Source organism: Haliotis rufescens, unplaced genomic scaffold (assembly GCF_023055435.1).
Source record: "Haliotis rufescens isolate VD_foot unplaced genomic scaffold, xgHalRufe1.0.p SCAF_48, whole genome shotgun sequence".
In the NCBI taxonomy this organism is placed as follows: Eukaryota; Metazoa; Mollusca; class Gastropoda; order Lepetellida; family Haliotidae; genus Haliotis; species Haliotis rufescens.
The window spans coordinates 1,432,354-1,457,417 of NW_025964201.1; the positions used below are offsets into that span (position 1 = coordinate 1,432,354).

Below are 25,064 nucleotides of genomic sequence, written 5' to 3' on the forward strand. Positions count from 1 at the left end.
GCCATCACATTCCATCACGCCTTTTTGAGAAACACGCTGCCCACTAGCCGATCATGTTCATCTGTATATGAATCTGGTCTAATTGCAGCTGTTGCTTCCCCAGTACTGGGAGTGTAAGCAGATACAGCCAATATGCATACGATGACAGACGATAAAACACAAGCAGACAATCGATCGGGAATGATTGCTCAGCATTTTCTGTGTAGCGGGGCTTGCATCAGAAGCCCGGCAGGGTCATTACATCATTGCATGTTACAAACTTAACGGGAAGACACTGGGAAAGTGATGAGCGACGTCTGGTAGAATAATATACCCTGTTTACCATTGGATATATACCCGAGAGGAAGGCCGGCTTATTTAACGGGGTGATAATCTCGTCTGCTCGCACACCGTCAGGCAGTTTGATTACCGCGTTCGCTGCAGCAGCCGTGAGATCTGCTAGCTGTCAAATATACCTGTGGTTTCACTGACAGCACAGCCCGATTTACCGCCGTCCTACATAGGAAGTGTCACGTGACCTATTCACGGTCGCAGTTTGCCGATTGAGAAGCGACTGTGATATTGTGTCGTCTGTTTTTGTTGCAACTCGACTAATCTGGATTTTTCTGCATTGACAACCACTGACGATAACAGATAAGGTAGGTGTGAAGTGATATACACTTTTTATTTACTGTCACATGAAACGTCTCATGTCTACCGGTGTATGTAGATATACTATAGGTACATACGGTCTTGTATCCACCGGCCCGCCATTCATGTGTACTCTTATCGCATGAGATCATAGTTCTGGTAATTTAGGGGGGGCTAACTTTTATATATATAGTTAATCCAATGTGCCTCCGATGTTTAACGTGTTGACAGAAATTGCCTGACACGTATCGTATTTCATGCTAAAAGTGTCGCCAGCATCAGGTGAACTTGTAAAATTTGTAATAAGGGACTTATACTTGGATTTCTACTGGGTCCGACCTCACACTCATTTCACATCAATTCCCTGACAGATTATATGACTACTGTGTCTGTACTGAAATATTGTGTGGGTGTGGTGGTCGCCCAACGTGGCCGCTGTGGTGCTCAGTCAGCTGAGCCGGAAGCACTGGCGCGTGAAGCGACGAGCAGACGACATGGGGCACCATTGAAGGGTGACACTCTAACATGATGGTGGACTGAACGTTAATACCAGACCGCAATCTAGTTTCTTTATATTGGTGGTTTCGGTGTGTCTGTTGTCCCAAACAAGGCATGAATCTCTTGTGTTACTGTTTCACGATTCCCGCGTTTTTATAGGAGAAACTCCCAATGTTTAGCAGACGACAAATGGACGTTCAGAAGACAACATCGCAATGCTACTATATGAATAAATTAAACGCCTCACTTCTAAAAACAGTGTGTTTTTTAATAGAAGGTTCACCAAGTTGGGAAAATTTAACTTATGTTAAGAATACAACAGTTGAAGTTTAATAATACATTTGCATGTATGTAGGCATGTGTATACGAAACATGATGTCTATAGACTATAGTTCGTGTCCCGTAACACTTGTCTATTTCACTATTTGGACACTTCATGGAGTCAACACATCGACGTTGCCATGGCAGCCAGTAAACAGTACCATTAATATATTTACTTTTCATATTGATCAAATATAGAAATTCATCTCAACATATTTTCTAAAAACACACACTGGCGGATGTTACAAGATTTGAAGGCAGGGTTGAATATTTTACTGTGACATCACGTAGGTGTGGCATTCTTTGCCATAGGTGGCTGTTTAGGAATAAGTTAGAATAATCGTTTGGTGACAGCCTTGATTTATCGATGAAAATAACGGAAATGATAAACTTGACGGACCTTATGACAGTTGTTAATATTTTGGCTAATTAACTAGAATACGTTCTTTGTTTCCATAATGAAATTGTTCGGTGTAACAGATAAGTACTCAGGTACTTTGGAACATGCTGCACCAGCGTTTGTTTCCATCAACCAGCATGCATTAATGTTTCAATGAAGTTAAATTCAGGACTTCAATGAGCTTGGTTTCCTGTGTAATTCGAAATACCCGTCACAATAAGCTCGCCAACATCGTTTCAGGTCGGCTGACTTAACAGCGCTATGTTAACTAGTCACGCTGACTATTGAACAGTATCGGACATAAGTATCCCATCTATAAACTACTGAGTGAGCGATCGACCCGCTTCATTGTGTGTGTATAGGCTGCCTAACATAAATATATGTAAAGACGGGATACATTGAAATATGTGTCCGACGTCTTCACTGCCGATCAAACAGTTTATACCCACTGTTCTGTATATAGACACGAGTATATATCAATGTGATGGATTAAATATGCGTGTGCCTGGGGCAGTGACGAAATATGTCGATGACTTTAATTGCTTCATTGTAGCCCAGCACGGCAGTTTGTCTCGGGGAGATTTTTTCACCTTAATCTGACCTGTCAGTGTGAGGTACATGAGCCTCCCACGGGCCTCCCAAGGGCCTCCCACGGGCCTCTCCCAGGGGCTGTCTCGCGTACATTATGGCAACCAGGCAGCTACTCGGGGCTCTTGTGAAACACCTTCGTTTTCTTATCTTCATATATTCGCATGGGTAGTAAATGGGAGTGATTTCTTTCGACATGACACTGCTTCAAGCTCCGTGGGTGTAGTCATTGGTTATATACCTGACTGTGACATATACAAGGTCAGCCTTTGTGGCTGTATGTGTGCTTGTATTGATTTTGTTATTTAGTTACATCGTCATGGCTAAAAACAATAATCAGATCAAAAATCAACTAGGCGGTTAATTTATATTTTTAGAAATAACACTATAGTTGATATGTTTTTCCTTCTGGTAAATTATATATTGGCCAGTCAAATATCAGTCATTAGAATCTATCTATATTATTTATTTTTCCTTCTCGGACCCCAATGGGAATTCCGGGGTAAAATTAGCCATAGTGAAATGCATATTGCTGATTGAATGAAGGATTGGTTGGTCATAATCTGAGACGTGGAATGAGTGTCGCCCCAACACTCGGTTATACGCCATGATGTAGTCGGAACATTGCTGACTGCGGCGTACAATAACATTCACTCACTCCACATTTGGGAAACCGCTAGCACGTTATGGTTCAGACAAACCACGGTTTACCATAAAGATGAAATGACCCATAACGATCCCATCCTGACGAACACCCTCGCCCTTTGACTACCCAGCATCAATATAAACCCTCCAGGTCTTGCAGGTACTTGTGTACGCTGATTTTGTGGTAGAGGCTTCAATATGTGAAGCCCCTTTCTGGTCGTGATATTGCTGGAATTTTGCCAAAAGCGGCATAAACCATACCCACTCTGTCGGTGCAGCTTTGCAGATACATGTCTATATTAGTCATCAATTGTTCTTTACAGTTCCACTCTTGGGCGCAAAGTCCCATAAATCGTATTACAGACATGTTCGGTAGTATGAATCATTTGAATAGCTATCTACTTGATGTGTGGTCTGACCCATTGGTCCTTAAGCCTGGTTGGTGTAACGTATGCTGGAACACGCCTGTTTGCCGGTATGATGCTTCATAGACTCTGCTAGAGCTGCGATGGCGAAGTCATGTAGTACAGAGTACAGGGAATGTATTGTACAGCTCCTGTATTTAGAGTTTGTTCATCGTGGTGTGGGGGTAGCCTAGCGGGTTAAGCGTTCGCTCGTCACGCCGAAAACCCGGGTTCGATTCCCAAAATGGGTACAATGTGTGAAGCCCATTTTTGGTGTTCCACGCCGTGATATTGCTGGAATATTGCTACAAGTGACGTAAAACGATACTCACTCACTCGTGGTGTGTGTATCAGCTACAAAATGTCGAAATCTACCCCGCCAGTGATAGTTGACGTCATGGCCGTGGGAAATGTTGTACACATATCAGAAGAAAAGAGTTGTATAAGTATTGTGACAGCTGCAGTATTGCAGTATATTGTTCCCAGTGTGCAGAATATAGCTAGACCTTTATTAAACTATATTGCAGTATATCGGCCCACACCACACGCAATCGGGCCCCCGAAATGGATGCATGCGGCCTTTCCCTGACGAACTAGTCTGATGTAGAAACACCTTTTGTGTCCTTCACACGTCCACTATGTACAAAGAAATAATCCACAGAATACATCTTAGCAACAACCTGTCTACATCACAACCACTCTTCTCCATTCTTATTCGTCCGTCTTTCGTTGTCCCTATCTTTTTTATCAAACCCTCCATTATTCTTTTCATGTCCAAGTTTTCTATAAACAACCCTCTGACCCTTTTGATGTCAATAGAGTCCTTCAGAGGGACCGATGCACTGTAGATAAAAAGGGCGCAATGCTTTTAGGAGATATTGCTGTACTTGATGTACTATAGTAGCTGTGTAAAGCGATGGCAGGAACGTCATTGTGAGCCAGCATTGTGTCAAGGCGCTGCGGTACAGGTGCTCCTGGATAGGTCTGTTCGCGCAGGATACAAAGGATGTCTGTGTCGGACAGCTGAACATCAAGCAAGTTGGACGATTAAGATATGGCAATACAGGGTTGAAATTTACAGCAAACTGAATATACGTAAGAGCATCGCAGTTTACGTTTTCCAACGATATGATTTTCATTGTGTGTACCGTCAGCCCCATGCAATTCGAACACCCCTTCTCCGGAGCCTCTTGCAGCTTTCTCTTCATTGTGTGTAGCGTCAGCCCTATGCAATTCGAACACCCCTTCTCCGGAGCCTCTTGCAGCTTTCTCCTCATTGTGTGTAGCGTCAGCCCCATGCAATTCGAACACCCCTTCTCCGGAGCCTCTTGCAGCTTTCTCTTCATTGTGTGTAGCGTCAGCCCTATGCAATTCGAACACCCCTTCTCCGGAGCCTCCTGTAGCTTTCTCCTCATTGTGTGTAGCGTCAGCCCTATGCAATTCGAACACCCCTTCTCCGGAGCCTCCTGTAGCTTTCTCCTCATTGTGTGTAGCGTCAGCCCTATGCAATTCGAACACCCCTTCTCCGGAGCCTCCTGCAGCTTTCTCCTCATTGTGTGTAGCGTCAGCCCTATGCAATTCGAACACCCCTTCTCCGGAGCCTCCTGCAGCTTTCTCCTCATTGTGTGTAGCGTCAGCCCTATGCAATTCGAACACCCCTTCTCCGGAGCCTCTTGCAGCTTTCTCTTCATTGTGTGTAGCGTCAGCCCTATGCAATTCGAACACCCCTTCTCCGGAGCCTCCTGCAGCTTTCTCTTCATTGTGTGTAGCGTCAGCCCTATGCAATTCGAACACCCCTTCTCCGGAGCCTCCTGCAGCTTTCTCTTCATTGTGTGTAGCGTCAGCCCTATGCAATTCGAACACCTCTTCTCCGGAGCCTCCTGCAGCTTTCTCCTCATTGTGTGTAGCGTCAGCCCTATGCAATTCGAACACCCCTTCTCCGGAGCCTCTTGCAGCTTTCTCTTCATTGTGTGTAGCGTCAGCCCTATGCAATTCGAACACCCCTTCTCCGGAGCCTCTTGCAGCTTTCTCTTCATTGTGTGTAGCGTCAGCCCTATGCAATTCGAACACCCCTTCTCCGGAGCCTCTTGCAGCTTTCTCTTCATTGTGGCCACGAGAGGAAACACAAACCAAACATGACAGTGATCAACAGTTGATGCGCTTGTTCAGTGTTTGTATTCATTGTACCGTACTATTTCTCCAGTCTTTTCTCTCTAAGGTCACTATCAATTTATAAATTGATCTTAATTTATCTTATTTTTATTTTTCTTAAACAAATTGTTCAAGGTGAACGTATGTTCCCAACGAGGACATAATTATGGAATGGCACGCGCAGCAGGTGACGTGTCAGCAATGGCCAATGGTCACAGATCTGAAAAGCTACCAGCTGATTGTGGATTATTATCACATCTGACCCAATATATTTCATCAAGAAAGGAAACAAACTAAAAATCATAGCGTTTTTTCTGTAGGTATTTCGAGACAATAAAATGATATGATGTGTGTGAGTTAGGAGCTGGACTGAGAGGAAGATCTTTAAGCAGTGTATTATCTAGTGTCACACATGCACGTACCGTGCACCCCCGTTAACCCCAACACTTGACCTCCGATCTACGCAATTGGTATACAATATGAAATACATCAAACAATTCAGCGGGGGCGCGGGTGGCCCGGTCGTCTAAGGCGCCGCGATTCGCTGTGCAAAGTTGCGCCCCTTGGGCACGCCAGTAACCTATGATTGTGGGTTCAAATCACAGTTCGCCCCGATTATGTTACTAGGTTTGGCAGCACCATACCCGTGCTTGTGGGTTTGACCAAAGTGGTAAACGTCTGAGACCTGCATCACTTCGGGCTTTCTTCCCACATTAAGCTGACACGCCGCGATATAACCGGAATACTGTTAAAAGCGGCGCTAAACCCAACTCACTCACTCACTCACTCACTCACTCACTCACTCACTCACTCAACAAAGTCAGCAAGGCTGACAACCCGATCGCGTAAGACGCGTGTTTTGCTGAAGACCAATTCTAACCCGGATGTTAACGTGGTTGACCCTCATGAAGCCGTGAACTTTATGAAACCAGGATCATCTTTGTACTTAAACACTGCTAGATCAAATCAAGATTATCGAACTCAAGATTGCAGACGAAGAATTGTGTCTAATTAATAGCAGCAAAAAATAACCATGACCCACAAATTAATATTATTTGCATCAGATGAATGTTATTTGATTTGATTCAGACTGCCAGGGGTCCTCACCATTGATCCGTGAAAAAAACATGTGGGTCCCCTGGCGATAGATTTCTAACACCTGGCCTGTTATTTTCACAGTTAATGATCACATGACCCATTATTGTGCACATCAATCTGAATGTTTGAATAATCAGACAATGTGTACCGGCCGAGTACATACAGGGAGGTATGGGGGATTTTTTATGTGAGACAATAATTTCAATTTCAGCAAATATTGACTCGCTTCACAGTATTTTTCAAATCAACCGGTATGTCCAGTGTACGCTTTAGTTTTTTGGGGAAACCTGAGTTTTCCAGCATTATATATATATATAATAATAATAATAATAATAATAATATTATTATTATTATTATTATTATTATTATTATTATTATTATTATTATTATCACAGCCATATTATTGAATCACAGCTGCCCTACCCCTCCTCGGAACATGAAATGGTCGTTCCCGAAGTCGTCTCAGGTCCCAGTCGACGTAGGAGTCGGTTGTGTGGAGGTTGTTGGCAACGGGGCGACTATCAGATAGCATCCATAAACTACAACAATATGGACATGCCTCAATAGGCCACGTCATCGGATGTGGTCAGCTGACCACAAGTGGCGATAAACCAGCGTTGATCAACAATAAAGTCGGACAGCGCCAGGGGCGTCGACTACGGCGGTCCGTTGGTGACCGCATAATTGCTCTAGTTAAGCGCTTATCGCTGTGCACAGGGGTATCGGGGGAGTCGATGGAGCTGCTGCCTTGTTTGTCCAGTGGATGGTGATTCTGTTCGTCTTTCCTAAATGCTAGATACCTAAGTGCATATTTGAGTTCCATGTCGATGGTGATGTACATTAATGCTATTGGTAGAACATCGCTCAAACCTAGCCAACTCACCCCTCGCATCCACTGCCCTGACCATTACCTTGTTATGACCCTTCACTTCCACTGACCTTTGACTATGACACACCCTCGATCTCTCCCATTCACTTCACCACGCCCTTGATCCCCCACTCACCTGACCATGCCCTCGATCTCTCCCACTCACTTCACCACGCCCTTGATCCCCCACTCACCCGACCACACCCTCGATCTCCCACTCAACTGACCACATCCTCGATCTCTCCCACTCACCTGACTACATCCTCGATCTCTCCCACTCACCTGACCACACCCTCGATCGACCACACCCTCGATCTCCCAATCACCTGACCACGCCCTCAATCTCACACTAACCTGACCACGCCCTCTATCTCACACTCACCTGACCACACCCTCGATCTCCCACTCACCTGACCACACCCTCGATCTCCCACTCACCTGACCACACCCTCGATCTCCCACTCACCTGACCACGCCCTCAATCTCACACTCACATGGCCACACCCTCGACCCCTACTCACGTGTCCACGCACTCAATCTCCCACTCACCTGACCACGCCCTTGATCCCCCACTCACCTGACCATGCACTCGATCTCCCAATCAAATGACCACACCCTCGACCTCCCACTCACCTGACCACGCCCTTGATCCCCCACTCACCTGACCATGCACTCGATCTCCCACTCAAATGACCACTCTCGACCCTCCACTCACCTGACCACGCCCTCTATCTCCCACTCACCCGAACATGCACTCGATCTCCCACTCACCTGACCATGCACTCGATCTCCCACTCACCTGACCACGCCCTCGATCTCCCACTCACCTGACCACGCCCTCGATCCCTCCACTCACCTGATCACGCCCTCGATCTCCCACTCACCTGATCACGCCCTCGATCTCCCACTCACCTGACCACGCCCTCGATCTCCCACTCACCTGACCACGCCCTCGATCTCCCACTCACCTGACCACGCCCTCGATCTCCCACTCACCTGACCACGCCCTCGATCCCTCCACTCACCTGACCACGCCCTCGATCCCTCCACTCACCTGACCACGCCCTCGATCTCCCACTCACCTGACCACGCCCACGACCACCCCTCCACTCACCTGACCACGCCCTAGATCCCTCCACTCACCTGACTACGCCCTCGATCCCTTCCATTCACCTGACCAGGTTCCATTCACCTGACCACGCCCTTGATTCGCTTGACCACACCCTTGTTTTACTTGACCACGCCCCTGATTCACCACTTACCATGCCCTTGATTTACGTGACATTGATCTCCATGCACCTGTCCAGTAACTAACAGCCAGTTTGCATAGAAAAGCACGCTTTAGATTTATGCGAATCATTAACGAAAGAAATATTCCTATTATATTTGACAAGGGTTGAGCATGTGGTACATGTTGTGTTCTTGTGCTATGTGTTTACAGAAGGCACACATACAGGACAGTACCTCACAAATACACCACACAGAGAACTCAGCTTCTTCATTCAGACGTTATCTGATATCAACGTATAATACTCAGTTTGGGAAATACGAAACAATGAATTTGGAGAAAGATATATATCAACAATTCATTTATATTGTGATAAGATGACGCACTTCATGAACTCTGTATTTTGGCCGGACACCTTAGATAAATAAAACTTCTTCTTCCTTGACTTTAACCTTTCCCCGCCCTGACCTTTCACCTGACCCCGTCCTTGACCCCGACCCTACGTCTTCATCGGTTTTCGTGTTGCAATGTGGCTGTGTGGCTCGTACGCCACGTGTTTATATCTCGTGGGTGTGAGACCTAATTTAGGAACTATCGCCACAGAGCATTAATACTGGATGTGGTTGTCTGCGTCAGTCAGCCGCAATGATTTTGTCATATAGGTCCTTGGTTAACCCATATTAATCAAATCTTCATTAGCCAATACATGTGTTTTATTAGATGTTTGGTCCTCTATACACTACCTGACACGATGGCGTTAATTAACGTTAGTGTGTGGTAAGGTACACGGATCAAGCCGTCTATTCATCCCCAGATAGTGCTTGCCTCAACAAGCCAATAGGTGACCATAGCGGCTGTGTGGCGGTCACATATCTGCTGATGTTAACTCTAGATGAAGAGCCATAATGGTAGAATTGCAAAAATGGAATCGTGTGTTTACCTTGTCAACTGTTTTGATTTGTTTGGTAGGCATTACTTAGAGTGGGTGAGTGAGTTTGGTTTTACGCCGCTTTTAGCAATATTCCAGCAATATCACGGCGGGGGACACCAGAAATGGGCTTCACACATTGTACCCATGTCGGGAATCGAACCCGGGTCTTCGGCGTGACGAGCGAACGCTTTAACCACTAGGCTACCCGACCGCCCCCATTACTTAGAAGTTGAGGGATGACAAAGTAGACTCAAGTTTCCGTATAGATCCTTATACCGTTGTCAAGCAATCCTCTACTGTTAATCCTCCACCTACTATATACATTCTGTACAATGTTCCTCAGTCAGTCTTGCTTGTCTCAGAAGATAGAATACTCGAAACTGGTGACCTGGTCGGGATATTGATGTAGCGATGCTGATATTACATGCGTCAGTCTAATCACCTCGTTAAGTACTTCAAACTTAACCAGATTCAAACTAAATAATTAAATCTTGACGACGGCTCTGATAAAAGAGCTCTTACGTCAGACATGTTGAACGCTCTCCTTGCCGTCGGAATTACTGCCCTGTCATTGGCCAAGATCAATACGAACTCTTCAGCAGTGTTGGGTTCAAACGTTGCTGTAATGTCCATATTCGCTGAGAATTTTGAAACATGGTCGTTTTTTTCTTCTGGGCTTTATGCAAGGCTGGTCAATATAATTTTCCAAACCACTTGCGTCGATCAAGACAGTAAATATGTTAATAACGACAGAGTTGGAATCAGTTCATGCTATTGTTTATTTTATCAATATATTCATTTAGAAATACTGGCATCCCATTAAAGTGACGAGTGCCATGCAGGTTTTGCAAATTGTAGGCGATCTTGACTGGCGTGAAGACATAAAATCCATTTTTGTTTCATTGATTTGATAATTCTCTTTTCAAAGGCTTTAACCCAACTTTATGTTACTCAATGAGGTTTTTGCTTTAACAAACGCGTCCATCGACTGTTGCATTGGCGGGAATCTCTGGCTTTGGGACAGAGCGAGGGAATCTAATGGGCAAAGCTAATGCTGCCATTGACGCCGTCGGGAACAACTTCATCGTCTACCAAACAGAAATCCTCTGAATGATTAAGAGCGAGTACTGAGTGCAGAGAACAGCTTTTCTTTCGTCCCATTGAAATTTTATTCCTCGGTTAAGAATTATTCGATTCCGAGGTGGTAGGTTACGGATATTACCCAGTACGCCACATTGATGCCATGTATGTGATATGTCGACTGAAAACAGATTATGGTCCTAAATGCATCGTTTGTGCAATATCGTCTCACCGAGATGAGATACGTGAAACTCCTTTGTTTCACAATCTGTGGTATTTTGCGGTGCTGATAAATAGTAATTAGAATTAAAGTCTCTGAGTACGCAGATAACCCTGGTCTAAGTCATTCTTTACTGAAATAATACCTCATACTTGTTTGAACGGAGGACTAACGATCGTCGGTGGTACTAATGTGTGACCTCGTCACCTTCTTATTAGGGAAAGGATTTGCCGCTTTCATTTATCGTGAATGAAAACAAAAACACCCAAAATGGGTTTTACACAATTTACCATTGTGGGGGTTTGAACGCAGGCCTCCCCGTGACGAGCGACAAGATTTCCAAACCCGTCATTGCACGTACCTCCACAGCGTGGATCGTTGGCCATACTCTCTACCAATGATTCGTCCAGGTCACACACGATGTTTACAACAGGTCGTCATGGAACATTCACACACTCAGTCGATGTTTAAAACGGACAAAATGTCGCACGGTGAAACCTCGTGAACCTGTTAATCATCGACATTGTATCGAGCTATGCGTAGTTCGACAAAAGCAGACTACCCATGTGGGTTTAACGTTCTGCTAAGGATTCCACCGGTACCAAACAAGTAAAGGAGTTCGAGTTAACGAGGGTTATCTGTATTCGTCTTTCACTTCGAGATATGAAAAGTCGATTTCATATATATTTGTATAGCCAACTGGGCAGATTTTGTGTCCAAACGATGAAGTGCAAAAAAGCTCCCCAACAATGAAGCGAATGTCAAAAGGTGCACGGCCCGAACGCTGATTCTTCTAACAGAGCAAACATATACGCTCGGTGTTTTCAGCGACCTACTCCAGAAAAAGGGAGACAATCGTGTAAAAGGTACAAAGGCCAGAATGTTAACGATCTAAATAAATAGGCTGCTGAGTTTTTATTTCCTTTTTTCCTTGTAGTCAATGTAAAGAGTCTATCTGCTGTATCCCTGGCTCCCCAGTCGATCGCGGCTCAGGTGTTGGTCTTTCAACTTGTGGTCGGGAGTCGATGTCTGTTGACTTGCGTCTCACCTCCGTGTTGACACCTGGCTTACACCTGGGCCTTACTTCAATTAAGCCACTCATGTAACTTACAGGTAACACACAGGTAATGGCGGCTTCTTGACTCAGGTGTCTTCTACATTCAGTGTGTAGGGCTTACCAAACCACACTGGTTACACGTCGCTGAGATTGTGCATTATGATTATACAACAACTTACATTTATTGGGAATTATGTGTGGGTTGAATAGGGTAGGGTATACGGGTAGTTATGTGTGCATTTTGAATTCTGCAACTAGCATATGTTTTAACGCGCCACGTCATAAGATTTGCTTCTTAGCAACTCAGGAATATCCCAGCTATATGACAGCGGTCTGTAAATAATCGAGTCTAGACCAGACAATCCGGTGATTAATATCATAAACATCGATCCACGCAAATGGGATAGAATGACATGCATCAACCAAGTCAGCGAGCCTGACCACTTGATCCCGTTAGTTACCTCTTACGACAAGCATAGTCGCCTTTTACGGCAAACATGGTTTGCTGAAGACCTATACTAACACGGATGTTCACGGGTCACGTCACCAGATATAAGCATAGGTCTGGGGACCAATTCTAACCCGGCATGCCCACGGAGGTCAGAAAGTGTACGTTTCTCATGGTCTGTCTGTTCAAGGAGCCTCCAGCAGATGAAGGATGGTGTTGAAATGGTAGTGAAAAGTTTTCAACTCGTTTGCTTTGTTTTTATAGTCTTGTCCTTGATTGTCCGGACACTGACCATCAGGCTCGGGCTAGCCCGCCTGTTTTATCACTGTCATCTCGGTGCGAAAAAAAACCCTCTAATCTCGGACTTGTCGTCTGCACACAAAGAACGCTCGATCACAGAAAACAGTTCCCAGAGTTGTCTGCAGGTCAATATTGACAAACGACCTTGACTGGTCAATGGTAGCATTACCTTCCGTGACGTCACCTCGCACGTGCGAGGTATAAAGGTTCCACATCAAGGTGAATAATTGATGATTTTGATCCAAGCAGATTACAGTTTGGATTGTGTTTCTTTTGGGCGGGAAATGCCGGTCAAACTCTACCACGCGCCGTGACAAAATGGCGGGAATGCGTGACATCATGCAAATGTCGGGTCATTGTGGAAAACTTGTCAAAGCAAATATGGAGGGTGGGCCTGACTTTGCACGGTGTGTGGACGATAGACAGTACAATGCAAGTGTGTCCAAGAACTGTTTGTCTGACTAAAGGTCGACTTGGTAGCTGTCCATGTATATATGCTTGACGTGTTATGTCCCCAAGCAACGTCTATTCCTCAACGGGAGTCCACCATTAGCAGTCACTGCGTAGAGTCGACCATTATGTCTACTCTGGTGAGGTCCGCCTCGGTGATTGACATGCCCTGAATACTCAACTGAGAAGGAAGATGTATGATGTACCCGTATTTATCGAAACCACGGAAGTGGTGCAGTCTGTGTACGTAGCGACGGTCTCCCGGTTGGGCTGACGTGGCGCTGTATAGGCTTATCTTCTGCAAACCCGACGGTCTGTAAATAATCGAGTTTGGACCAGACAATCCAGTTATTAATATCATGAGCATCGATCCACGCAAGTGGGATTGATGACATGCATCAACCAAGTCACCGAGCCTGACCACCCGATCCCGTTAGTCGCCTTTTACGACAAGCATAGTCACCTTTTACGGCAAGCGTGGGTTGCTGAAGACCTATTCTACCCCGAAACAGTCGTAAGTCTATGTTAACTACGGGAGTTACGATTGTTGTAAATCTATGTTAAACTATGAATGTTACGACTGTCGTACGTTTATGTTAAACTATGAATGTTACGACTGTCGTAAGTCGATGTTAAACTATGAATGTTACGACTGTCGTAAGTCTGTGTTAACTATGAATGTTACGACTATCGTAAGTCTATGTTAAACTATGAATGTTACGACTGTCGTAAGTCTATCTTAAACTATGAATGTTACGATATTCGTAAGTTTATGTTAACTATGGGAGTTACGATTGTTGTACATCTCTATTAAACTATGAATGTTACAACTGTCGTAAGTCTATATTAAACTATGAATGTTACGACCGTCGTAAGTCTATGTTAAGTATGGATGTTACGACTGTCGTAAGTCTACGTTAAACTATGAATGTCACGACAGTCGTAAGTTGGTTGGTTGGTTGGTTTGTTGTTAAACGCCGCACTCAGCAATATTCCAGCTATATGACGGCGGTCTGTAAATAATCGAGTTTGGACCAGACAATCCAGTTATTAATATCATGAGCATCGATCCACGCAAGTGGGATTGATGACATGCATCAACCAAGTCAGCGAGCCTGACCACCCGATCCCGTTAGTCGCCTTTTACGACAAGTATAGTCACCTTTTACGGCAAGCATGGGTTGCTGAAGACCTATTCTACCCCGAAACAGTCGTAAGTCTATGTTAACTACGGGAGTTACGATTGTTGTAAATCTATGTTAAACTATGAATGTTACGACTGTCGTACGTTTATGTTAAACTATGAATGTTACGACTGTCGTAAGTCTGTGTTAACTATGAATGTTACGACTATCGTAAGTCTATGTTAAACTATGAATGTTACGACTATCGTAAGTCTATGTTAAACTATGAATGTTACGATATTCGTAAGTTTATGTTAACTATGGGAGTTACGATTGTTGTACATCTATGTTACACTTTTAATGTTACAACTGTCGTAAGTCTATGTTAAGTATGGATGTTACGACTGTCGTAAGTCTGTGTTAAGTATGGATGTTACGACTGTCGTAAGTCTATGTTAAACTATGAATGTTACGATATTCGTAAGTTTATGTTAACTATGGGAGTTACGATTGTTGTACATCTCTATTAAACTATGAATGTTACAACTGTCGTAAGTCTATATTAAACTATGAATGTTACGACCGTCGTAAGTCTATGTTAAGTATGGATGTTACGACTGTCGTAAGTCTACGTTAAACTATGAATGTCACGACAGTCGTAAGTTGGTTGGTTGGTTGGTTTGTTGTTAAACGCCGCACTCAGCAATATTCCAGCTATATGACGGCGGTCTGTAAATAATCGAGTTTGGACCAGACAATCCAGTTATTAATATCATGAGCATCGATCCACGCAAGTGGGATTGATGACATGCATCAACCAAGTCAGCGAGCCTGACCACCCGATCCCGTTAGTCGCCTTTTACGACAAGTATAGTCACCTTTTACGGCAAGCATGGGTTGCTGAAGACCTATTCTACCCCGAAACAGTCGTAAGTCTATGTTAACTACGGGAGTTACGATTGTTGTAAATCTATGTTAAACTATGAATGTTACGACTGTCGTACGTTTATGTTAAACTATGAATGTTACGACTGTCGTAAGTCTGTGTTAACTATGAATGTTACGACTATCGTAAGTCTATGTTAAACTATGAATGTTACGACTATCGTAAGTCTATGTTAAACTATGAATGTTACGATATTCGTAAGTTTATGTTAACTATGGGAGTTACGATTGTTGTACATCTATGTTACACTTTTAATGTTACAACTGTCGTAAGTCTATGTTAAGTATGGATGTTACGACTGTCGTAAGTCTGTGTTAAGTATGGATGTTACGACTGTCGTAAGTCTATGTTAAACTATGAATGTTACGATATTCGTAAGTTTATGTTAACTATGGGAGTTACGATTGTTGTACATCTATGTTAAACTTTTAATGTTACAACTGCCGTAAGCCTACGTTAAAGTATGAAAGTTACGACACTCGTAATTCTATGTTAACTATGGGAGTTACGATTGTTGTACATCTATGTTAAACTTTTAATGTTACAACTGTCGTAAGTCTATGTTAAGTATGGATGTTACGACTGTCGTAAGTCTGTGTTAAGTATGGATGTTACGACTGTCGTTGGTCTATGTTAAGTATGGATGTTACGGCTGCCGTACGTCTATGTAAAAGAATAGATGTTAGGACTTTCGTTAGCCTTTGTAAAGTATGGATGTAACGACTGTCGTAAGTCTATGTTAAGTATGAATGTTACGATTTTCGTACGTCTACGTTAAACTATGATTGTTACGACCGTCGTAAGTCCATGTTAAAGTATCGATGTTACGACTGTCGTTAGCCTTTGTAAAGTATGGATGTAACGACTGTCGTAAGTCTATGTTGAAGTATGGATGTTACGCTTGTCGTAAGTCCATGTTAAAGTATGGATGTTACGACTTTCGTTAGCCTTTGTAAAGTATGGATGTAACGACTGTCGTAAGTCTATGTTAAGTATGAATGTTACGATTTTCGTACGTCTACGTTAAACTATGATTGTTACGACCGTCGTAAGTCTGTGTTAAGTATGGATGTTACAACTGTCGTTAGTCTATGTTCACCATGGGAGCTACGCTTGTCGTAAGTCCATGTTAAAGTATGGATGTTACGACTGTCGTTAGCCTTTGTAAAGTATGGATGTAATGACTGTCGTAAGTCTATGTTGAAGTATGGATGTTACGCTTGTCGTAAGTCCATGTTAAAGTATGGATGTTACGACTGTCGTTAGCCTTTGTAAAGTATGGATGTAACGACTGTCGTAAGTCTATGTTGAAGTATGGATGTTACGCTTGTCGTAAGTCCATGTTGAAGTATGGATGTTACGCTTGTCGTAAGTCCATGTTAAAGTATAGATGTAACGACTGTCGTAAGTCTATGTTGAAGTATGGATGTTACGCTTGTCGTAAGTCCATGTTAAAGTATGGATGTTACGACTGTCGTTAGCCTTTGTAAAGTATGGATGTAACGACTGTCGTAAGTCTATGTTGAAGTATGGATGTTACGCTTGTCGTAAGTCCATGTTGAAGTATGGATGTTACGACTGTCGTTAGCCTTTGTAAAGTATGGATGTAACGACTGTCGTAAGTCTATGTTGAAGTATGGATGTTACGACTGTCGTTAGCCTGTGTTTAAGTATGGGAGTTGTAGCCGTAAGAATGCTAGAGCCATGCATCTGTATTCTGCTTTGTGAAACTATGGGATGGTTTCTGCTTTCTTGTGGTATTTTGTCCGGTACGCCACCATCAATCGATGGCGACAATCTGACACACAAGCAGACTTGGGCCGTGAAACTTTTACTGTTGATAATGAATACTATATATGTACAGTTACCTAAATCACATGAAGGGATGTACTCTCGCAGGAATGCAGTATGTCAATCAAACACTGATCCGATAATTCATCAGATGCATTGTTCTGACTTATTCCTTTGATAAAGTAACCAGAAGGGGCTTTTCCATGCACCTCTGAAAGAAGGATGCGTGAATTATTCCGACAAAACTTGTGTTACACTAAACGGAACCACGATTATTTCAAAACAATTCTATTCTGAACAGTTTTCCATGCATAACAGATACTTTCGCTTTGATAAAGGCAATATGAATATTTCAACAGACATTTCAGTCATTGACAGAAGGCCGCCTTGTTCAACTATCACTGCCATATCACCTGGCGAACAAGCCTCCTCCTTCTCTCCGTCTCTTGTTCTTCCATGTCTGCTGCCGCCCACCGTCTCCCTAGAGACACGTGCTCCCTGTTGCCGCCCAGTCTTCCAGAACGTGACACCCAGAGACGTCACAATACATAGCCTCGTTGTGTACCCGCACTTTGAAATTAGGTGTAGCTTAAAAAGTAATTAAAATTTAGGCGTGGCTTACGTTCCACATGTTGATGCGTGCGTTGGAGTCGATCTTGTTTGTGACATCAACCTGACATTCGTGTCATGACACACCCGGTCCTTGATGGCGACCTCTTTGCTGTGATCGAGACAGTTATTGCAGTAGTCACGATACAGAACAATGCCACTGAGAACAGAATCACGCCAGGATCGACCTGAGTGAGTGAGTTGGGTTTAACGCCTCTTTTAACAGTATTACAGTTCTATCACGGCGTGTCAGTTTTAATGTGGGAGGAAAGCCCGAAGTGATGCACGTCTCGGACGAATACCACTTCGGTGAAATCAACGAGCACGGGTATGGTACTGACAAACCAAGAAACATAATCGGGGAGAACCGTGATTCGAACCCACAATCATAAGTTTCTGGCGTGCGCAAGGGACGCAACTCTGCACAGCGAATCGCGGCGCCTGAGATGACTGGGCCAGCCGTGCTCCCTTCGATCAGAGTTAGATTCACCTGTTCTTTCGAAATGCATTTTCTTTTGTCGATAGCATTTTAAGTCTGCAGCCATGCACTGTATGCATAGATGGATAATCTTTCATCTTTTTTAACCAAACCTCCTTTCATTAAAACACGCTTTCAAAACAAGTAATGGAAATCTGGATATAGAATCTAACTGTGAGTGGTATCATGTCACACCTCTCTAGATTACCAAAGCGATATTGACATCAATGGCACCTTTGTACAACTCGCTAAGAAGGTCGACCGCCAACCAGGTCAAGGACGTCTCGTGAACTATTCACTGTGAACACTGGAAAAACCAGTTTAAATTTGTTTATCACAAAATTGATATTTTTGGAGTCTTATTCATTTGAAGCACAATATCAATAAAAAAGGGCTAGCTCACAAATGAAACAGGAGACTCTGGCTAAAGCAAATATATTAAATGGGTGGACTATTATACATAATAAACAATTTTAAAGACATTGATCCTTATCACGAAAAGCCGACTACTGGGTATACCTTACCAACGCATGTATGACGCAGTGGATGTATGACATTATTCTCTGACATTATTATTGTTACACGTATACGCCCAGCGGGATTTCAAGTGGAGAATGAGGTTCGTGAGCTTGTGTGACAAGTGAATATTTAGGGTACGTGGCTGCGCTCCATGAAGATCCGGGTTAGAACTGATCTCCAGCAACTACCAGGATCGGGGGGTCAGGATCGCTGACTTTCTTGATCTCAGGTGATCATGATGTCAATCACTGGATTGTCTGGTCCAGACATGATTAGTTACAGACCGCCGTCATATAGCTGGACTATTGCTGTGTGCGACCGCCTGACGATTCTTGGTCCATCTTTCAGTGGTGATCAGCGTCAATACGGGTTTTGTATCTATGGAGGAACGTTACGTGTACAAAACCCGTGATGTATTGACGACGTAGTCCCTGGCGTTCCGTGCTGGTCGCCCTGATGGGGATCATGCTGTTATCATGTGAGGCCTGGCTCGTGGGACGTTGTACATTCGGCCCTGGCTCTATTTTCACGAGTTGGTGATACAACTTGAACAGCACACTCACACACTGGGGCGTAAAACAACATTCACTCTGTGACTTGTGCCTCCTTCTACAAGCGATCCTACAGCTGCGATTCTGGACAGCCAGTGTTGAACGATGTGAGTTAAAGATCGTCTTAGTGCTAAGATCGAGTTGCGGCATGGGGCCTCGTCTAACATAGTTCGTCATCGTACCCCGGTACCTCATACGGTCCCTCTGCTCCAGGTTCGAACCAATATCACAGTGATATTTATCTGTTATTCACCAGCGTAGTGTTGCTTTAAACGACGTAAAACCTCCCCCTCTCACTCGCTCACTCACTCGTATTTCAACACACCTTGCCAACTGTTCATTGAGCCATATATAACCACTGTTTATGTCCCACAACCAGCTCAGGTGACTTATCGACTCTATGAATCATCTGAAGAGTATGTACTGTGTTAAAATAATATTCGATAGAAGATCGCAATCTTAACTAACTTCTATCCCATTATGACCGGCAGATTTCCTGCGGTTGTATTGATAAGAAAAATGTTAATCTCCGCTTGCTTTCTTCCCATGTCAGATGACGGGCGACTGACAAGTGATTACTGGTTACAAAGCAGGACAATTTCCACTTTATTTTGGACGTAGTAAATAATACCACGGAATCCAATTTCCTTCTCAAACCTATTGTCAGCCGTGCTTCAGTACACTTGCCTCGATCTGGAAACGCACAGTCATTTATAACCAATCTTAATAGTCATCATATTGTCATTTGGCAACTTGCTCAAAATTATGGTTAATATGGTATATATTATGGTTAATATTATGTCATATATTTAACTAACAACCATTATAAAAAATCTGTTGTTATATGCCTTCTTATATATATGTACGTCTAGCTGCATTATGTAAACATGATTGATTCTAATAACGGGCGGTGTAGTAGCCTTGTGGTTCCAGTGTTCGCTCGTCACGCTGAGGACCCGAGTTTGATTCCCCACAGGTGTACAGTGTGTGAAGCTATTGCTGGTGTACCCAGTCGGGATAGTGCTGGAATATTGCTTGAGGCGACGTAAAACCATACCCATTCACTATAAAAAGTACTGTTTGTTTTCTGAAATAGTTGGACATCGATCTGCGGAGATGTGGTCAAGTTGAGCCGCTCTCTCGTGCCCAGCGAAGGTCTAGGCGTTGTGATTTGGTCATTTGCTTTTTGTTTGTTTGTTTGTTGTTTAACGCCGCACTCAGCAATATTCCAGCTTTATAACGACGGTCTGTAAATAATCGAGTCTGGACCAGACAATCCACTGATTGACATCATGAACATCGATCTACGCAGTTGAGATACGAAGACATGCATCAAGTCAGCGAGCCTGACCACCCGACCCCGTTAGTCGCCTCTTACGACAAGCATAGTCGCCTTTTACGGCAAGTATGGGTTGCTGAAGACCTATTCTACCCCGGATCTTCACGGGTTTGGTCGTTTGCGTGTGCCCCCCGCTGTGGGTCGTAACGCATAATACAGACAGTTGCCCTACAGGTCGCCGTGAAGCAGTAACACATGACCTCACAGTGGCGTCAAACAACACGCCTGCAATACCGCGCCAGATTATCAAACTTCAATTAGGAGACAAATTACGCGTTGCTTGAATTATCAGCGCCTATAGACATTTACACACCATGTTCTACGAACGTAGGTATAACTGTTAATGGCTTCTATTAAATACTGTGTATGTAGGTTTTGTGTTTTTCGTATAAGTATGTTTAACCGTTCGTTCGTTCGCTTTGTATGCACCACTAATTTATTCACACCATTAGTTTGAATTGAAGCAATCAATAACAATGAACATGACATTACCGACAATATTATATAGTGTTGTACAGGATGGTGTTAGAATTGTTATATATTGTCAAGCAAATGTTTGATTTGGATCATACCAGTTTAGTTCATCAATGTATTTGTTGGGCGTATCAATTTAAAATAAAATGCGCACACCTTCAATATTGTAATTAGGTAAAAATACTTCCCCTTAAGGTTAACTTGCCTGTTTTACATACATGTGTTAATGGAAGATACGACGATGTGGTTTCTCTGCTACTTGCTCCATGTAGAGGCACACGTTACCTGGAAGCACCAGGGTATTCCCATACGCCCCGAGGTCAATGAGGGGAGCGTATCGATCTGCCGGGAGACAGCACGTGGTGGCTGCGCATCGTTGCTTCGTTGTCCGTCTCAGCCTGTTTCCCTGCGCTGGCGCTACACTGCGCTACACTGCGCCAGCGCACCATTCCCAGGGAACCAGGCTAAGTCCTCCTCATCAATACCAAATATGGACACAGGTTGTGCGGTTTAAATTTATCGATTGGTAATGTTATCAAATAGGTCAGCATGTCACCTGATTTTCTCTCTGGACGTTTGGTGCTGACCATTGATGCTGAACTCTGGTGCTACGGACCTTGCAATTTACCTGGCATTTAATGTTCAGATGGGTAGCGGTGGGACGGTGTTCAGTTGTCACCACCCAACAACCAGAAGCAGAAACACAAGTTGAAAGTCCCACATTTGAACCAGATCAACTGGAACCGATATTAACCACGCTGCTAATTGAAAAGTCGTGATGCAAACATGGACACAAGAGCTTTAAATGTAAATACAGTACAGTCATGAAAACGTCACAATGTATGATATGGAAATTCCGTCTCCTATGACGGGTGTGCCATGCTATGGCTGGTAATAATGATAAGTGTCTGTGCGCCTGAGTGTAAGCCTGTATATCATACAGTAATGCTCCTAATGGATTGTTGTTGGGCCCACAACGGTCACGAACACTGCACCTTAAACCGCAAGAGACGCCAAATGTCATTCATGCCGTGTGTACTTCCGGTCAGTCTGAGGCTATGTCACATGATCCACCACGTTGTCCAGCTCGATAACCCATGGCACTGTGTGAGAAGGTACCTCATGACCTGTGTTGGTGTCTCTCTGACTTCGGTGGAGTTGAAATCATTGCGAGGGAGGGGTCTTGTTTGGGTCTAGATGACGAATGCTGCACGTTGATCAAGAATGTGTTAGGCAATATTATATTCGTTATTCTTTGGTCTTTAGGTAATTTGAGTGAGAAAAGTGTGATTAATTTTTTAAAAGTTGTAATTCCGTGCAGCACTTATCCTCAATGCGAGGTAATACAACATTGCATCGTAATGACTTCAATAATGGTGAAACCTGTACAATTGGTATGAAGTTATCGCACGTGTCCGAATAATCAACGAATATTTTTAAGTTTAAATATATATGGTTATGAATTACTATTATTCATAAAGTTCATGACCCAAAAGGAAATTTTAACCAACAGTCTGCACTGTAGTAATTGCCATCTTAAAATACTGAGGACCTGTTCATGTTAAGTACGTTTTACTCATACCACTGGATTGGATATTTTTTTTAATCAAAAGTTTTATAAAGAAATATTGATGAACCCTTTGAAAGTTTGGTTTTAATGTATTCTCTAAACATGAAATTATGTTGTTCAGCTGAAAGGGCAGCAATGACGCTTTTAATTTCAAGAGCCGGCATATGATGACGTCATAATGTTGTTTTATGGAAGACAATTAAAAAACGTAATTAAATATTGAGCTGGTATTTTGAAATGTCATTCAAGAAGAAATCATCTAATACATTATAATTATATTTCTAAATTTTGAAAATTATTGTTTAAAACAAGTGTTGAGTGAGGTGGCTTGGGAGTTGTTATTTGAGTAGAGATTGATCAACATACATATACATCAATAAACACCGTGTACGTCCACACAGCTATTGTTACCGTGATATTAGATGATTACTGACATACACCTTATCTAATCTAGTATTGAACCAGGAGAAACACAACATGAAAGGCCGACACTGGAGCGCGGTAAAGTGGAACTGCTGTTAGCCCCTGCAATCAAACATGGCGGACGCTGTCATAGATAGGTACATCTTTACATACATGGCGCAGACATTTTCGGTAAATGTTAAAAAGATCATTTCAGTTGTCAGCAGCCAACGTGTGTGTGTGTGTGTAGGGGGGAGAGGGGGGGATTAGCCCTCTTTTATTGAGCAAATGTCATATCAGCCTGACCTTGCGTATATCATAGTTCACCGAGTCAAGGACTACCTCATCTATTTTGTGTTTGCCATGCTTTGTGTCCTTCAGACGCATGGGAGTAGAGTGGCACTGCGCATTATGTTTTAGAACTTAGTTGTGCTGACACGCATGCGTACATTAAAACAGGTTGGCAATTATCTCGTTTCCTGATTATTTCCATACCACTGTATGTTCAATTTGTGCCCTTAAATAATGCTATTTTTACTTCCTCATTGATGTGCTTTTATTTAGTACCACCTCCATTAGCATTGATAGACATTATATTAGACATCTGTGTACAGAGCGCTGAGGTCGATTTCATTGTAACGGTAAATGTGAGTTAAGTCATTATTCTTATGATCATTACACTCATGGTGGTTGACCTCAATAATAATAATCATAATCGTCATCATCATCATCATTGTATAATGTATAGATATTATTTAGCACCCACAATAATACTGCTAAGAATGATAATATTGATGATTGCCCGTATGACAACGATGATAGTGATGAGTTTGGTGAGTGAGTTAAGACTCCTTTGAACAGTATTCCAGTTATACTCCGGCGTGTCAGCTTGATGTGGGAGGAATGTCAGGGACAAATATTTGATTCCACATTGGTGACCACGAGCACGGGTATGAGGTTGACAAACCTAGAAACATAATCGGGACGAATCGGGATTCGAACCTACGATCATTTTTCTGACGTGCCGAAGGGACGCAACTCTGTGTGTGTATGGGCAGGAGCCTGTGTCAGTCTTCCCCAGACTCCCTGGTATGGATGCGTGGCGAGGTGACCCGCCGTCTCCTCATCCTGTGTCGAGATCACGAGGCATCCTGTTAGCGGCAATCAACTTAAGTATCAGGGTCAGACGAAATATCATCATTTATCATTTCAAATAACGTTGTTTCTGAAAATAAAGGATGATTTGAGCAAAATAATTACAGTTTTGAAGATATGTTATGAAGCAACAGAAATGCCAGCATGTATTTTGTTTGAGTGGTTGAGTGAGTGAGTTGAGGTTCGCGGTTGTTCACGGCGTGTCGGCGGACGTGGTAGGAAAGCCGAACACAACGCAGGTCAGAGACGTTAAAAACAAAACACTTGCATTGTACCGACAGACAACGCTCATAATCAGAGAGAATCTTGGAATCGAACCCAAGAACGTGTATTTGTTTTGAAAAAGTGATGACATCAATAATCGTCTTTATTTAGTTCAATATGCTGTTGTAGTGGTTCTATAAGGCAGCAGTTTCCATGGTAATTAAGTCTTGTGCAAGACACCTTCATCCACTTGTTTTGTTCTTGACATCACCATTGGAAGCCATGTTGTCACCGACATGTGTTCCACTGACACCGTGTCAAACCTTCAATGTCAGAGGTTAGTTGGTTCTACGTGTACATGAGAATTTATACATAATTCATAACATAAACATACATAAACTTGAGATTTTCAAGGATGTTTTATATACGTTTAAGAGTTCACTGATGTGAACGGCGTTTTTATCTACGTATAAGAGCGGTCCCACTGACAAATCCTACGTCCATTTATCCACTTCATATGGATTGTCGCAACCCATGTGCATGTTCATGGAGGTATTAGATACCGTAAACTGGTATATATATGTG

At 43.2% G+C, this 25,064-nt stretch overlaps 2 protein-coding genes across 2 annotated transcripts in view; one reads left to right on the forward strand and one right to left on the reverse strand.

Moving 5' to 3' along the window:
* The first annotated feature begins 215 nt into the window (after positions 1-215).
* Positions 216-25,064, forward strand: part of LOC124117651 — an 82,342-nt gene continuing 57,493 nt past the window's right edge. Inside the window, exon 1 of the mRNA XM_046479627.2 lies at positions 216-638. The gene's annotated coding sequence lies outside the window, so the exon portion shown is untranslated. The remainder of the gene's footprint in view (positions 639-25,064) is intronic.
* LOC125372785 lies at positions 3,512-7,835 on the reverse strand. Its single transcript, XM_048383422.1, has 4 exons — positions 7,798-7,835; positions 7,159-7,274; positions 4,635-5,585; positions 3,512-3,585 (listed from the first exon to the last, which is right to left on the reverse strand). Exons 1-4 carry the CDS (start codon positions 7,833-7,835, stop codon positions 3,512-3,514), a joined length of 1,179 nt encoding a protein of 392 aa, XP_048239379.1.